The sequence below is a fragment of the Lissotriton vulgaris genome, chromosome 4_1 (assembly GCF_964263255.1).
Source record: "Lissotriton vulgaris chromosome 4_1, aLisVul1.2, whole genome shotgun sequence".
Lineage (NCBI taxonomy): Eukaryota > Metazoa > Chordata > Amphibia > Caudata > Salamandridae > Lissotriton > Lissotriton vulgaris.
This window is the reverse complement of record NC_141691.1, coordinates 1,749,717,683-1,749,734,776: the sequence shown is the minus strand read 5'-3', so window position 1 is coordinate 1,749,734,776 and position 17,094 is coordinate 1,749,717,683. Positions and strand designations below refer to the sequence as shown.

Here is a 17,094-nt window from a genome sequence, read left to right as displayed (position 1 = left end):
TTTCAGGCTATGATTCCGATCTTTCAGCCTTTATCCCTAGTCTCGGTAAGGTTGACGCTGCGGCTTCTGGGGCTGATGGCCTCCTGCATCCTTCTGGTGCATCACGCCCGTCACGGATGCGGGCTCTGCAGTGGGAACTGAAGTTTCAGTGGGCCCAGCATCAGAGCAACATGTCTGACCATGGTTTGATCTCGGAGGGCACTGCAAGACAGTTGCAGTGGTGGCTCACGGACCGCGATTGGGTCAGTGGCAGATCCCTCTCCCTACCCCACCCGGAGCACGTAGTTGTGACGGATGCGTCCCTCCTGGGCTGGGAGGACCACATGGGAGAGGCGGAGATCAGAGTCTTCTGGTCTCCGGCGGAGTCCTGGCTCCACATCAACCTTCTGGAGCTGCGGGCGATCCGTCTTGCACTGAAGGCATTCCTCCCCTCTTTCCGGGGGAGTGTAGTGCAGGTGTTCACGGACAACACCACCACCATGTGGTACTGCAACAAACAGGGCGGGGTGGGGTCGTGGACCCTATGCCAGGAGGCTGTGCGCCTCTGGTAGTGGCTGGAACATCAAGGCGTGACCCTGGTGGTTCAACACCTGGTGGGTTTCCTGAACGCCAGGCCGGACGAACTCAGCCGCCGGTGCATGATGGATCACGAATGGCGTCTGAACTCGGACGTGGCGCAAGGCCTCTTTCAGCAGTGGGGAGAGCCTTGGTTAGATCTATTCGCCACAGAAGAGAACGCGCAATGTCATCAGTTCTGCGCGTTGGAGTTTCCAAGGCGGCGATCGCTCGGAGACGCATTTCGTCGCGAGTGGAGTTGCGGTCTATTGTACGCCTTTCCGCCTATACCACTTCTGCCCAGAGTGCTGAAGAAGATAAGGCGCGATCGGGCCCAGGTTATCCTTGTTTCTCCGGACTGGGCACGAAGATACTAGTATCCCGAGCTACTCAGCATGGCAGTGGATCCCCCGATTAGTCTGCCTCTTCGGGAGGACCTTCTGTCGCAGCAGCAGGGGACGGTCCTCCACCCGAACCTGTCCAGTCTCCACCTACGAGCTTGGAGATTGAGCGGCGACAGTTGAGACCATTTGACTTGCCTCCCGAAGTCTATAATGTCATTCTGGCAGCCAGGCGTCCCTCCACTAAGTCGGTATACGCCTGCAGGTGGAACAGATTTGTGGCATGGTGCACAGCAAAGGCTGTGGATCCACTCTCTGCACCCCTTTCTGAGGTTCTCCTCTTCCTTCTTTCTCTTGCCCAGCAGGGCTCGGCTTTGGGCACTCTCAAGGGCTACCTTTCTGCCCTTTCCGCCTTCTTAAGGCTACCTGATCAGCCTTCCTTGTTCAAGTCCCCGATTGTAAATAGGTTTTTGAAGGGCATCACACACATGTTTCCTCCTGTCCCTTTCGTGATGCCCCAGTGGGACTTGAATCTTGTGCTTACATACCTAATGTGTGCTCCCTTTGAGCCGCTCCATAACTGTCCTCTCCGTCTTCTTACCTTGAAGACTGCTTTCCTGGTTGCCATCACCTCTGCCAGGAGAGTGAGTGAGCTCCAGGCTCTTTCTTCTACACCTCCTTTCCTCTCTGTTCATCCGGACAAGGTTGTGTTGGGAACAAGACCTTCTTTCCTGCCCAAGGTTAACACGGCCTTCCACATCGGGCAGTCCATTACTTTGCCCACCTTCTTTCCGCCTCCGCATCCCTCGAAAGAGGAAGAGAGGCTCCACCGTCTGGACCCAAAACATGCGCTCTCTTACTATCTGGATCGCACACGCCAGTTCTGGGTGGATGACCAACTCTTTCTTGGTTACGTGGGCGCTAAGAAGGGAAAGGCGATGCACAAGCGGACCATCTCGCGGTGGATCATCTTGTGTATCCAGGGGTGTTACTCCTTGGCTAAGAAGGAACCCCCTGTTGGACTAAGGGCTCATTCCACTCGGGCCACGGCGACTACCACTGCCCTGGGCCGAGGAGTGCCCTTGCAGGACATTTGCCAGGCAGCCACGTGGGCCTCGCTGCACACGTTTGCAAGACACTATTGCCTGGACAGCCAAGTCCGGAGGGATGGCTTCTTTGGCCGTTCCGTCCTCCAGGACTTTCTGGTGTGATTATTGGTTCGCAGACCCAGCACCGGGGTTGGTATTGCTGCGGTATCTATTCTAAGGTAAGGAATCTATCACTAACCTGTCTCTTTCAGATGCACAAGTTACTACTTGTGTAACGATATATCTGTAAGAGACATTAGTTGGTGATAGATTCCTTACCGACCCACCCATCCTCCCCGTTCTGCGACCTGATATCTAGGGTTATGGTCATCCCCTTTCAGGGCCCTAGTTTCATGACAACAGTGTTAGTTCTATCATGGCTCTGCGTATCTGGCGCGGAAAAGCTGTGTATCAGAACTGACGTCAGCGCGCATGGGCGGCGTCTATGTACTCCAACGACGTCATTCCGGCGCTAACGACGCCGACGACGGACGCTGAGCCGCGGACGACGCCTGCCGGCGCGCAGGGGTATTGTTACGCAAAATTTTCCGGATCCAGTCTGATGCCTGGGGATATTCTAAGGTAAGGAATCTATCACTAACTAATGTCTCTTACAGATATATCGTTACACAAGTAGTAACTTGTGCATCTAGCCAAGACTTGTTGTTGAAGGCCAAACTCCAGCCTTATTTGTGCTGCTGACGTATAAGACGGAAGACAAAACATAGTTCGATTTGGCTTTCACCAACGTCCTATCCAGCTCTTTAGCATCTCTTCCCCTCATTGCCTCACTACCATAAGTTATCGAGGGGAGAAGTTTAGCCTGAACTGCCTTCAGTAGAGGGAACAATGTCGGTCCCATCAGTTTGTTTGCAAGATTTTTCATCGCTAAGGCAGTTAACAGACCTTTCCTTTTTATTTCCTCTTTTTGGCGCCAGAATGAGCCTTCCCTGTCAAATACAACCCCTAAATACTTGTACTCACTGGCATGGTTGATTTTGATGCCGCCAAGGAACCACTGTTTCTGTATGCTCTTTTTGCTGTTATTTGACATTGTCTTTGTTTTGGACAAGTTTATTTTTAAGTTATTTTCTTTTGCGTAGTTTTGCATTTCAGTTAGTAGATGTTGCAGGGCAATGTAAGCATGACTTAGCAGAACTACGTCATCTGTGTACATGAGATTGGTTAGAGTTTTCCCTCCCAACCTGGGGGCGTGAGAGTTGCAGGCATCCAGCCGATTAGGAAGGTCAGCCATAAATAAATTAAACAAGGTTGGGGCAAGCACACAACCTTGCTTCAATCCTTTTGTGGTTGGTACTTTCGAGGCGAGATGAGTCACTCCACCTAATTTCACCTGTACCCAGGTGTCCATGTGTAGGAGCATCAGGATGTTTAAAATAGACTGAGGAATGCCCCATCGTGCCAATTTTCCCCATAGTCTGCCTCTCTCGATGTTGGAAAAAGCAGCACTAAAATCAATATAACATAGATGTAATGGTAAGTTGGAGGTTTTTGCCGCATCGATTATTAGAGAAATTGCGAGGATATTTGTAGCTGTACTGCTTGCTTTACGGAAACCGGTCTGATTCAGTGGTATCATATGAATCATCTCTGCCCAGAGTGTGAGCTCCTCTAGAATAATTCCCACAAAATACTTCGCTTCGTTGTCAATTAGCGCAACTAGGCGGTAGTTGTTGGGCTCAGCTTTGTCTCCTTTTTTGTGTATTGGGACTATTGTTGAGCCCTTCCATGCTTCTGGTATTCTATTTTGCAGTCTGATTTCCAAAAGCAGAGGTTGTAGAATATCTGCCCATTCTTTGCTCTTAGCTTTGAACAGGGCTGGTGGTATGCCATTTGGTCCCGGGCCACCTTCTTTCCTCCCTTTAGCAATCTGTTTTTGTATTAGGAGTGATTGTGGATGGTTTATTGTTCCCAGTAATTTGCTTCCTATGGCTGGGCATTGCTGCACCTTTAGCTCGGGTATACTAGCTAAAGGTATACAAGCTACAGCTGTACTCTTTGAGAGCCCTCGATTGGCCGTTCGTTCTCCGGCCTGTACCTGTGGAAGTTGGCCATGGTGGTGGAGGGGTCTTATGATAGCTAGAAGACGAGCTGGGTGTTGTCTGCATAGGGTATGATGTTCAGTCCATGGGTTCTGAAGATGTTGGCATAGGGGGTCATGTAGTTGTTGAACAATGTAGGGCTGAGGAACAAACTTTAAGGGTCGCCGCAGATGATGTTCTTGGGTTCTGAGGTGAAAGGTGGTAGACGGTTTCTCTGTGATCTTCTGGTGAGGAAGGAGGCAATCAATTTGTGGCCATCTCCTTGGATTCCAATGTGATGAAGCCTCTTGATAAGGGTGTGGTGAGACACAGTGTTGAATGCTGCTGAGAGGTCGAGAAGGATCAGGGTGGCCGTATCTCCCCGGTCAAGGAGGGTTCCAATGTGATCTGTGGCAGTGATCAGCCACGCTCCCGCCTTTTTTCTCCTCCCTCTTCCCACTTCGTGCCTACCCCGCCCACTTCCCCTCTCTCCTCCTAGGACCTACTTAATGGTAGCCGAACTCAAAAAATCAATGGAGGCTTTTGCAAGGCTTTTCTGCTTTCCAACTGAGTTCTGTAAATGAGATATCACAACACAGTTGGCCTACCCGCTTCAAACAGCAGCTGGTGTAAGTGCAAAGTAGGCTTTGGCACACATACTGATCTTTTCAACACCATTCCTTTAATGAAAATGTTTACAACCCAGATCTGTATTCTGAATTCTGGTGTACAACTGTGAATATACTTTACTGTGTTATAATTTAGGTATAGGGTTAATTCCTTACATGACTGGCTAAAATGATGTATGAATTTAGTTTTTTGTTTGTTTTTGTTATTAAAACCTTCATGAAGTTCTTTGTAGTTGCAAATTCACAAACTTGCAAAGTTGTATGCTTTTTCCGTGAGATTTCAAAACAAGTTTGTTAAAAAATGTTAATAAATGTTTTAAATTCAGTTTCTCGCCTCATCCAAACATAAATCTAATGGAACAATTCTGAGGAAAAATAATTTTTTTGCAATAATTTCTGTTGCAAAAGGCAAATTGTTGACAGAAAATCTGCTAATATTTTCCATGTTCAGTAAGTTAAAATTAAAATGATCTTGCGCTGCAAAAAAAAATATGTACGCCTGAATTGGACCTTCAAACAGAAAACATTTCAAACTTCAATTGCAAAAATCAGAAACTTCACAAAATCGCAGGGTTTGTGACCGCAAAATACCTTTTTAAGTCTTACCTTAGCATACGTGCTGTCAGTTGTGAGACATATTGTAGCTTTCAGTGGGCTAAAAGCCCGCATATTGCTTGCCATTGGTTGGCTTTGTGATCATTTTCATTTGCCAGCTTCTGTGGGCTTTCCTTTCTTTTTTGTTTGGTGTTTGACACTCCCGCGGAGCAAGGACCCACTACTTGTTTATTTCCATTACTTCCTTTTCATGTGCTACTTTATCCTTTTCGATTAAACACCCTGCGAGATTTGCATATGCTTTCCTGCTGTCTTCCTCATGTACTTCGTGTGGCATGTGTGTTTGTCCCCTGGCCTTCCCTCACTTAGCTGTCATTCTAGTTTTCTACCTGCCTATCCACCTTCTTTCGCCATTCTTGCTCCACTACCTACTCCCCTGTTAGTTTACATTCCCATCCCAGCCCACCCTCCATTGTCCTTTTGCTTCCTCATCACCGCTTGGCCACCCTCCATTGTCAGTGTGCTTCCCCATCTACACCCCCTCCCTTGTCCATGTGCTTCCTTGTTAGCTTTCTGTTTTTCATGTACTTCCCCATCCCTGGCCATCCGTTGTCCGCATGCTTACCATTAGTGTCTCTTGCTTGTCCTTCTCTCCCCTCACCTGCATCCTTTTCTCCTGCCCCTTCTTCCTCCATGTTGCCTCGACCCCTGCCCGCTCCCATCTCAACCCACTTTCACGTTTGTTTGGTATGTAAAGAAAAAAAGCGCTTTAGAGCAGTACCAAAAAAGTGCATTTTGCAAAACTTTTTATTTACCATCCTAGATTGGCAAAAAAAAAAGCTTGCCTCTCTTTGTGGGCCGGTGCATCCATGTTGCAGCACTTCTACAAAACGCTGCGATAGCAGCGTCAAACCCCTTTTTTAACCTTATTGCTGAACCGCAAGGCTAAAAGTGTTATTATTTGTAAATGCTCTTTACGAGTCGGAAAACTCGTTCCTACTCATAAAACGGATTTTTGCAACCCTGCCCCAATCACAATAGAGCATGAAGGCGCATTCCAACTGGTATCCACAATTAGGAGGAGACTGTGTCAGTGGTTGGTGATAAAAGTTACAAACCATTAATCAGATACCGACACCTCAAAGGGGGTGGTTTCTAATTTGCAAAGAGGTAACTGTCCCCGTGGAACACCTTCACCTTTGGGAATTGTAATATCGACTTTTCGATAAGTAGACAGTCGTCTGTACCACTGCCTACTCACTCATCTTCGCAAATGGGAAAAAAGTGCCACCAATCCCCTTAATGGACGCAATCTTCTTTTTAATACGTTTTTGCAGTTTGGGAATGCACATGACAAGAACAGAGTTCTACTGTCTTTTGCAGGCCTCCTTCGCTGCATTTGCAGCCAATCACATGAGACTGTAAATGTCACATGCCCAATTAATCATTAGGAAGGTCGTTTTGCAGCCCCTGGCGAATGTAGCCTGTTAGAACATAATACGCATTGGAGATCGCATTTCCATTCACACACTAGTCGGTGTGCAAATTCTGGTCTGGGAATGGGAATGGTATATCAGGCCCCCTATGTGTACACTACCACCACAGTCTCTTGTTACGACAAACTCGTCTGACAAAATAGTGTTTTTCATAACCAGCAGCTTTAACCCTACCCTACTGGCCTCACCATATAAGGAACAAGATATACAGAAAATGTCCAGTATTGCGAACAAGTTATGGATGAAATGTCCAGTATTTGATGTCAGATAGTAGAGTCATTATTTTATTATTTTTAGATTAAGTTGTCATATGTATTATCCTTGCTAACTACAGCTGTATGCAATGGTGATCTGTATTTGTGATGTAAAAGTGATTGTATCTAACTTCATCTTGTAGCTATGGAAGAACAGTGCATACTTTTGGTTCGATCTCCAGGCATACCATCACCTATTCTACCATGAGACACTTCAACCTTTCAAGCTCAAGCGACATGCCCAAGTAAGTTGTAAATAAGGAGCTTACTTATCGGTGTTCAAATAGGTCAACATACCGTGCAGTCCACAGACAAAAGAGAGCTCATGTTGCAGCTAAAGACATCAACAATGTAGTTGCCATGGCATCACTTTACTTAATTATTAGTGGCTTGCTCACCCATTCACAAATCTTTGTTACACGGTTGGCTTTCTTCAAGGCTCGCATTATCTCTCCGTTCATCGTCTAATCTCTTCCACTACCTTTCGCCTTGGATGGTAGCGTACTTCCTTGCACCAAGGAAGGAAACAATAGTAATATTATAGCTCCCTCTGCAGATAATGCAATACTACTTCAGCCCTCCCTGGCCTTCGAGGCTCGAGTTTGCAGCATTAATAAAGCCAACATTTCCAGCACAAAATGGTAAAGAATCGTGATTCTAACAGTCCAGCAAAATGTCCTGTTGCAGCAATTAAAATTTCAATAAAAAGGCTAAATAGTTTTCATGTATAAGTAACATATTTAAGTAAAGCTCATTGTAATATGTAACAATCGAATTCTGAACCTCTTGGGCAGCGACGGCATAAAGTATTGGCCGGAGCTCAAAATCCTAACATGCCTCTTTTGGGCACCAGACGACTGGCAGAATATATATATATATATATATATATATATATATATATATATATATATATATATATATATATATATATATATATATATATATATATATATATATATATATATATATATATATATATATATATATATATATATATATATATATATATATATATATATATATATATATATATATATATATATATATATATATATATATATATATATATATATATATATATATATATATATATATATATATATATATATATATATATATATATATATATATATATATATATATATATATATATATATATATATATATATATATATATATATATATATATATATATATATATTCCAACCGGAAAGTTTGTGCGACGCCTTCGCACCAAACCCAGTGCGCAGACACAGGTGAATAAATCCACAGCCAGACTTACTTAGGATATTCTTCTTCCTTTATTGCATTTAAAGTGCAGAGGTGCAACACACTGCCAAACAGACGCGTTTCGGGCGTGAACGCCCTTGCTCACTGTCAGCGGGTAGGCGGTTGACAATTCATTTAAATAATACATTTGTTAATTGCTACATCGCGCCAAAACTTCCTCATGCCGTCCAGTGAAATAAAAAGAGGACTGTAATAAGGACCCATTGTAGGTATACCTTGCAATTAGTTCGACCATTTTGGAATGGTACAAAGTTATATACAAACATGACATGACATTGTTATTCAGTGATTAATGTGATAGCAATTCGTTAGAATCATCGATTGCTGTTGATGACAAGGGCATATGAATGAAAGGAAAAATCTGATCTAAAGTGCAAGTGCATAAATTTCGTAACTGTGCAAATGTTACATGTGCAAATACGCAAGATTTTTTTCTGTGCAAATACGCAACATATTATCCGTACAAATACGATTACAAACACATATTATTATTTCATTTATGTACACAATTTTAAAATCAATTCCTTCCAATATACTACCTATGCCTGTGTTCACAGTTGTCATTCTTTTAAAGAAATTTAAGAAATAGTGATTCCATTGGTTACCACATAGACAATACTTGGCATGTCATGACTTCTGTTGTTACATTCATTTCACTGGGTTCATGCAATTGAAATTGAGGATCAATGCTTGGGCATAATAGATATACGACAAGTTGAAAATGATGTATTACTATACCGCTTTCAAGAATTCAAAATAAAATTGTTGAAGGTGAGGGAGTGCTGGGATGTCCTACTTAGATAAATAGGAAGACATCAGGGGGTATGGGAAACAAAACTAATTAACTAAACTGTTTCAGTTACAATAAAATATGCTAACGCATAAAGTTCCATTTTTGCTCACTTGTGAAACAGGATGGTATATACAGTTTATCACATGGTGAAGCCATCAGTCCCTGCCACAGACTATCGACTTCCCTATGGAGTGACACTACAATAGAGTAATCAGCTGTCAATGGTTACAGTGGTATGTAGGGAAAAGACAAAAGAAACTAGCATTCAGCAAAAAGATGTTTAAAGCTAAAGCTATACAAGAGGGGCAGCCGGACTGAATATGGTGATTATCCCAAATGATATAACAACGTGACACAAATTTCATGATTTAAAGAAAGGTGCTCAAATCTTCTCCCATGTTCAAACCTCCCGGGATCTTGGTATTGAGGCGAACTATGTACAGGGACTCCATCTGTCTTAATTGTTTTTCATAGTCCCCACCTTTCCTGCTGGTTCTAATCACATCTATTACAAAATAGCTCAGATGGGATAGATTTCTATTGTGAAATTGGTCGATATATATATATATATATATATATATATATATATATATATATATATATATATATATATATATATATATATATATATATATATATATATATATTTTACTTGGAATTCCCGTAAGGGAAATGAAAACGCACTCTCTCGTCTCGTTTAGTTTACAGCGGTTTATTCAACAACCAAAAACCCAACGCGTTTCGCTTCTTGCAAAGCTTGTTCACAGGATGTCGAGCCAGTTTCTAAGTCCTCCTTTTAACACCGAAGCTCATGTGACTTCCTGTGTTACAGGTAGATGCATGCTGGTTGATGTAGTCTCCACTACATCCTCCTCACCAGCGTGCTCAATTTAATGTCATTGAGAAGTTTTAAAAGGAAAGGGGGGGGGTGCATATTGTGGTATGCAGATGATATTGGTAGCTCTTTGGTGAGTTTTTAGGTATTTTACAGTTTGTCTCAGGTGACACAATTCAATTAATGATCGGGTGTCCGGTAGTGCAGTTCGCAGTTTTCTGTCTTGTCAGCATGGCTACCCAAGGGCGTCCCAGCGCTGTAGAAAACTGATGGGTTGAGCTGAAGGGGTGGGAGTGCGGGAAGAAGAGGAAAGGATTAGGTGTGGGATTTATTAAAAAGCCAAGTTTTTAAAAGTTTTCGAAAGGTAAGTAGGTTAGGTTCTGACCTAATTAAGAGGGGGAGAGAGTTCCAGATCCTAGCCAGGTTGTAGGAAAGCGAGCGGCCTCCGCATCTGGCTCTTCTTATGCGTGGTACGGAGGTAAGGTAGGAGGTCGCGGATCTGAGGGCCCGAGAGGGACGGTAGGCTTCCACCAAGAGATGATTTATGGCGGGGCCTTTTCCCCAGTAAGAGCGGTGCGCAACGCACATGCTCTTGAATTCTATTCTAGCTCTCACAGGGAGCCAGTGAAGGTCCTTCAATCTGGCTTTGACTGGGGATCGACGAGGGAGGTTCAAGAGGATTCTTGCCGCGCAGTTTTGAATAACTTGTAGTTTGGAGAGTGTGGACTGTGGGGCGCCAAGATATAGGGCGTTACCGCAGTCGAGACGCGACAGGATTAGTCCTTGAACCATGATCCGTCTAGAGTGAAACGGGAGGAGGGGGAGAATCTTGCGGAGCAATCTCATCAACCCAAAGCAAATAGCGGCTAGTTTGGTGGCTTGGTAGTTGAAGGTGAGATTGTGATCGAGCCAGATCCCTAGGCTCTTAATTTGGTCCTTGGGTTGAGGGGGGCTGCCTAAACAGAGGGGCCAGATGGTATCAATGGATTTCGTGATGTTATTTCCAAGGAGCATTACCTCTGTTTTGTCCCCGTTAAGTTTTAGATAGGAGTCCGACATCCAGGACGCAACAGCTTTCAGGCATTTATGTAGGCTGTGGTGAGAATTGAGAGGAGGGTCCAGTGCTACCACCAGCTGAGTGTCGTCCACGTAGGTGACAATTTTCACCCCAAAAGGGCGGATGACATCAGCTAGGGGACTAAGGTAGACATTAAAAAGGGTCGGACTCAGGGAGGAGCCCTGAGGCACTCCACAGTTAAGAGGTTTGCTAGAGGAGGTGAACTCCTTTTCGAATACCTGGAAGGATCTGTCTGTGAGGAATGATTCCATCCAGGTAAGTGCTGTTCCTGACACTCCGATCATACCAAGGCGATGGAGTAAAATGCTGTGATTTACAGTGTTGAAGGCGGCACTCAGGTCAAGTAGGACGATGGCCGTAGAGCCGCCACCGCCCAGGATCCTTCTTGCCTCCTCCGTCACTGCAATCAGGGCAGTCTCAGTTCCATGGCGAGGCCTAAAACCAGTCTGTCAGAACAGAGTTAACATGCTTCTCCAGAATTTTACTGAGCCAGGGTAGAAGGGAGATGGGTCGGTAATTAGAAGGGTTGGACTGGTCGAGGCTGGGTTTTTTTAATAGGGCTTTGACCATAGCTCTCTTCCATAGGGGCGGGACAATGCCAGTGTCGAGGGAGGAATTGAGCAGGTCTTGGATGGTGGGTGATATCTGGCTAATTATTTGAGTGAGAACCCTAGGAGGAGCTGGGTCAATTGGAGATCCAGATTTGACCATTCTCATGAACTTTTCTAGATTGGTTTTGTCAAGAGCTGGGAAGTTGTTGAGAACACTGAGTGGGGCTGCCGTAGGGTCAGTGTTGGTGGAGTCTCTGGGCGGGGTGGCAGAATGGGGGAAGGAGGAATTGATCATTTCTATTTTATGATGGAAAAACTCTGCTATTTCCTCGCAATGGATCTGGGTGTTATTGTGGACTTTAGAGGTCTCAGGAAGTCGCAGGAGAGATTTAGCTATACGGTAAATCTCCTTGGGTTTGGACGCAGCATTATCTATCTTTTGTTCATAGTATGTGGCCTGAGCTCGTTGGATATCTGCTTTATAATTTTTAATAGCTGCTCTGTAACTGACTTTGTCTGCTGGGCAGTAGTCAAGGCGCCATTTTCTCTCCATTGGCTTGCAGGCACGTTTGACCTTCCGTAGGTCGTTTGTGTACCATGGGGCTGTTGGATTGCCCCGTTTGGGATGAAAACTTTTCATAGGGAGTACGAGGTCTAAAGAATTGGTGATCCATCTGTTGTAATTATCGTTACCCTGGATAGGGTTAGATGAGTTAGAGGATTTTGTACATTGTAAGGAGGTTTGCCATTCGGGTAGAGGGATTTTTTGCCAGTTCCGTGACTGCAGTGTTGTCGGGGGTTTTGCGGGGGGTGATGGGGGGGGGTCCAAGTGAATGGGATAAGAAAATGGTCAGACCAGGGCAGTGGAGGCCGGGCCCCTTTTTTTAAACAAGCCGCGTATAAAGAAAGGTGTGCATCCTCTATTAAAGTGAAAACGCGGCATGGGCGCTTTTACAGAAAAAAAAATCTGTCAACTTGACAAACAGATGCTTTATTTTGTCAAAACGCTCCATGCCGCGGTTTCACTTTAATGTCGGCCTGCCCCCTTTGTTTAGATGTGGCTTGTCTAAAGAAAGGGGTGCAGCGTCCATGAATGTGAAAGCGCCACATGAGTGCTAGTAAACAAACAAATATTTGCATTGCCAGTAGCTCAAACTCTTGTAAATGAAAGTTCTATTGCATTGTAAATGCTTGTTTATTCTACTTTCAGTTTTTAAAACGTTTACCATTGTTACATTATTTACCGTAAAGATTAATTATGGTAGACTGCCATGAGATAGCATATACATCTGTTATCAATAATTGGCATAGGTGGGGGACACAAGATCAATGGCATATTCATTCAAGAAAGAGTGCCATTATCAGCAGAACTCTCTGGATTAGAAAGCATCCTATTAAGACTTGCCCTCTGGATCAGTTCAGGTGACAGCATGTGGATGGCCTTCATTATTATGTCCCTTTTCATGAAAGTTTTGAAAGTCAGACAGTGGTTTCAAATTTGTCCAATCTGTCGTGTACAGTTCCTGGTAGACTTTCAAGAGTATATCTAGTCGCCATCTTTCTCCACCACACATGCATCAGCAGAGTGTTTGATTGCTTATAAACCTGGGCTAATTCTAAACATTTAGCCATTACTAAATGTATATTAAGTTAGTCTCTTGGAGTGGGTAGTGAGTCTCACTGTTTTTGTCACAATCGCCTAAAAATACCATTAATAAGTGCAAAAGGATCAAAATACCCAGTTTATATCCGAGATAAATTATTTCCAGTATGCCTGGATGAATCTTCCTGGCCACCACATAGGAGTTTTTCCAGCAAGTATCTTGACTGCCAAATATTGAATGCAGTCGTGTGAGAGAAAGGTACCTTGGGAGAGTAGTTGACCTAACGGCTAGGGCAGTCAACCTCAAATCGGGGGAACTGGGTTCGAGTCTCTGCAATGACGCTGAACATCCTGTGATTCAGGGCAAATCACTTAATCTCTCTGTGCCTAACAAAAATTAATGTGTGTCCTCATGTAACGTAACTGGTGCTATGTAAAGTGCTCCGATACCTGATTTGGGTCAAGTTTGCGCTATATAAAACTCTGCAAACAAAAAAAAAAACATGGAGTGAGTAGCTTATGTATTTTCTATTTCCAAGACACAGATAAAAGTTTTTATTGCCCTCTGACAAATTAGTTTCCTGGTGTCTTCTGGATCTCATGTCGTAGATCCCCTTCCCATTGCGCTACATAGCTGTGCTTAGTTCTGGGACCTAGGTTTGTGAATGCCCATTGTAGGCATGTTATTCCCTTTCATCCTAATTTGTCTGCAAACATGCTTTCAAGTGGGTTTTTTACTCTTTGTGTCCTGTGCACCACCTTGTGTGAGCCTGCTCAAAGGATTAGTTGTATGAGTTGGAAGTAGTCTTCTCTACCTGAGGAGTGTCAAAATAGAAGTTGCCTAGGCAAGAGGAGCTACCCTCATTCCTTCTCACAAACTGTGGGTCTGTGAGACCAGCCAGGTGAGAAATCAGGATTGAGTTATGGAGGTCTGCGGAGATGGAAAAGTCATGGAGCTCGCCCTAAAGGTTAATTACTGCCAGTAGTGTATTAACCTTTTCCGTGCTCATGACGAGCTCAGCTCGTCATGAGGCACGGCGCTCCGGTGCTCAAGACGAGCTGAGCTCGTCATGAGCCGTGGAACGCTCACACGCGGGGATAATTCCCCTGCTGTGCTGAGCGTTCCACGGGAACGGGTGTGGTCATGAAGAGCACACGAGCACTGTGCCTCATGGCGAGCTGAGCTCGTCATGAGCACCGGGGTGCTGTGCGCGCCCCCCAGCACAGCGGGGGAATTACCCCCCTGCAAAGGGTTTAACATGAGGATTATGCTTAGCTTAGGTTGCTTTCCAGAGAGGACTCTCTGTGGGAGCCAAGGAATAATGTGAAGCAGAATTTTAGAGCAGTGTTAATCCACTTGGACCCAGCCGTTATTTTCTGTATTATGGTTCCAGTCTAGATCTGGGTGGATGTGTGCAGTCAAAATATAGGATCTAATGTTGGGAAAGCCAAGACCACCTTCAATAGTGCTTTTATATAAAGTTGCCCTGGTGACCCAAGGACCTCGATCTTACCACACATAAAGCTTTTTTGAATTTGATCTGTGGTGGCTTTAAGGAATCTAAGAGACAGAGTTTGTGCTGTGTAAGTTCATTTTCACCAAGGTCATCAGACCCAGCCAGGATTTCTCCAGCCTTCCACAGCGAGAGATGTTTGTATAGGGTTTGTTATAGAGTGGGAATGTGAAGTTTTGATCGAGGATTGTTTGAGTGTTTCTGATATCTGCCATTATTCTCATTCGGCAGGATTTGTGTATCCCAGACCACCAAATCAAAAGCCTTTTCTCCATCTAAAAGGAAAACTAAAGCCGGCACCTTACATGTTTCAAAATAATCTAGTGCCTCAATCAAATAGTGTGTATTAGTAATAAATTGGCGACCTGCAATAAAACCATTCTGATCTGCATGGATCAGTTGCGAAGATACATGATTGAAACGAATAGAAAGCAATTTTGTGATAATTTTATAATCCGAGTTCAGTAATGGTATGGGCCTATAAGAATTTGGGTCTTTAGCTTCCTTTCCTTTTTTAAAAAAACTGACCACGGTTCCATCGTAGAAGAATGCTGGGATTGGGCCACCCTCCAGCATAGAATTAGATAATAAAAGAAGTTCAAAAATGGAGCTAAGAAATGTAACAAAAAATTCAGCAGGAAATCCATCTGGACCACAGGCCTTACCGTGCGGGAGACTTTTAACTACCAGCTCTAATTCATCCCTCGAAAATAATGTTGCCATTGCTTCTTGATCCAGATGAGAGAGAGTGGGCAGACAATATTTATCTAAAAAATTATGTAATCTACGTTGATCCGTAGTGTGATGTGAAGTGTAGATATTCTCATTATGAGACAACATTATTTCCCCTATCTCTCCCGTATCTGAGGTATCCAAATCACTAATTGGAGATTTAAGAGAGCGAATTACATTGGCTGCAGCTTGTTCTTTGACCTGCCACGCCAAGAATTTGCCCGTAAAATTGCTCTGTTCGTATATTTTTTGTGCTTGTCTACAAAAGATTTCCTCACTTCTTTCGAAGTAATGTGCACTCAGCTCACGTTTAGCAGCATTTAATTGATTCTGTAACTTAACAGAAGGATTATGGTACTTTTGTTCTGCTAGAGCCTGTATATTTTACTGCAACAAATTCTTTGTATCCCTGAAAGTGGCTGATTCCCTTGCATCCCTTCCAATGACAACCCCCCCGAAAAAATGCCTTCAGTGAGTCCCATACCACATGAATAGGGGCTGTCCCCATATTTCGTTCAACAAACTCATTTATCTCATTTTTAAGCGAGGTAACCCATATTTCATCAGACAGGTAAGATTTGTTAAAGACCCAATGTTTCAAGGCATTCGTGCTTTCATCCAACACAATTTCAGCTACTAACATCGCATGGTCGGAAAAGCCATTATGCAAAATCCGTTGACATCGACTTTTAAGTTTTGAAGAGACAATAAAGAAATCAATACGAGAAAATGACTTATACCTTCCAGACCAACAAGTATAATCTCTTTTGTGAGGATTTATGTAACTCCAAGGTTCGACAAGATCTAAGGTCCTTACATTATTCGAAATTGTCTTGAATGATTTAGGTTTCGACTGCTTTTTACCACCAATGGTAGAGTCTAAATTCAGATCCATAAGAATATTAAAATCCCCTCCAATTACAATATCCCCGCCAACTATCAGTAGAGACTGAAACATTTCCTCATATATCGCAGGATGGTCATTCACAGGGGCATAAAAGCTTACAAATGTTATGGGCGACAGTCTATTCTTTAGTTTACACGTGACCCAACACCACCGACCTTGACTCCCCGCATCCGTTTGAATAATCTCCGCCTCCATTCTCCTATTAAGGAAAAGTGCGACTCCCATCTGTTTCTCAGAAAAAAATGACATGGAAAAATTATCAGCTTTTGAGAAAGGAATGTGAGTTTCTTGTAAGAGTATAACTGCAGGGTTTTCAGTCAAAATCCATGTCTCTATCGCCCGCATTTTCTTCTTATTGTTTAGGCCGGTCACATTAAAAGAGATCATTTTCAAACCTATTTTAACAGTACTTGAAGCATTTACTTAAATCCAATAATACTATTTCTCCCTCTTTCCTTTCCATACCTTCTTTAAACAATCTAAACCCTAATCTGAATCCACCACAAAGACCACTTTTATCTTCAGCAAAAAACAGCAAAAAGAAAAGAAATTTGCCAAGAACTTCATTTTTTACTTTTTTACCCAACCCACCCCCCTCTACCGCCTGTGGCACCCTCCTAGCTCTAACTCCCTCTACCCACGCTCGCCACAGGAACCTCACCTTTGACATTGAAGTTTCGTGGAATTACACCCCTTCAGCCCCAAAACCGTGCCCGACCCCCCCTGCACTTGTAGACATTATCAGACATAAAATAAAGAAAGGCATTTATGAAAAATATTGGAAGTCCCAGGGAATTTCCAGGAGCTCAGTCTTATGTCCAAACTAGCCAT

At 43.7% G+C, this 17,094-nt stretch overlaps 1 protein-coding gene across 1 annotated transcript in view; it reads left to right on the top strand.

Annotated features, from left to right (window-relative positions):
• Positions 1-17,094, top strand: part of RGS22 (regulator of G protein signaling 22) — a 1,820,811-nt gene that overhangs the window by 979,388 nt on the left and 824,329 nt on the right. The window contains exon 14 of the mRNA XM_086966055.1: positions 7,104-7,205. Coding sequence (XP_086822181.1) covers positions 7,104-7,205 — 102 coding nt within the window. The remainder of the gene's footprint in view (positions 1-7,103; positions 7,206-17,094) is intronic.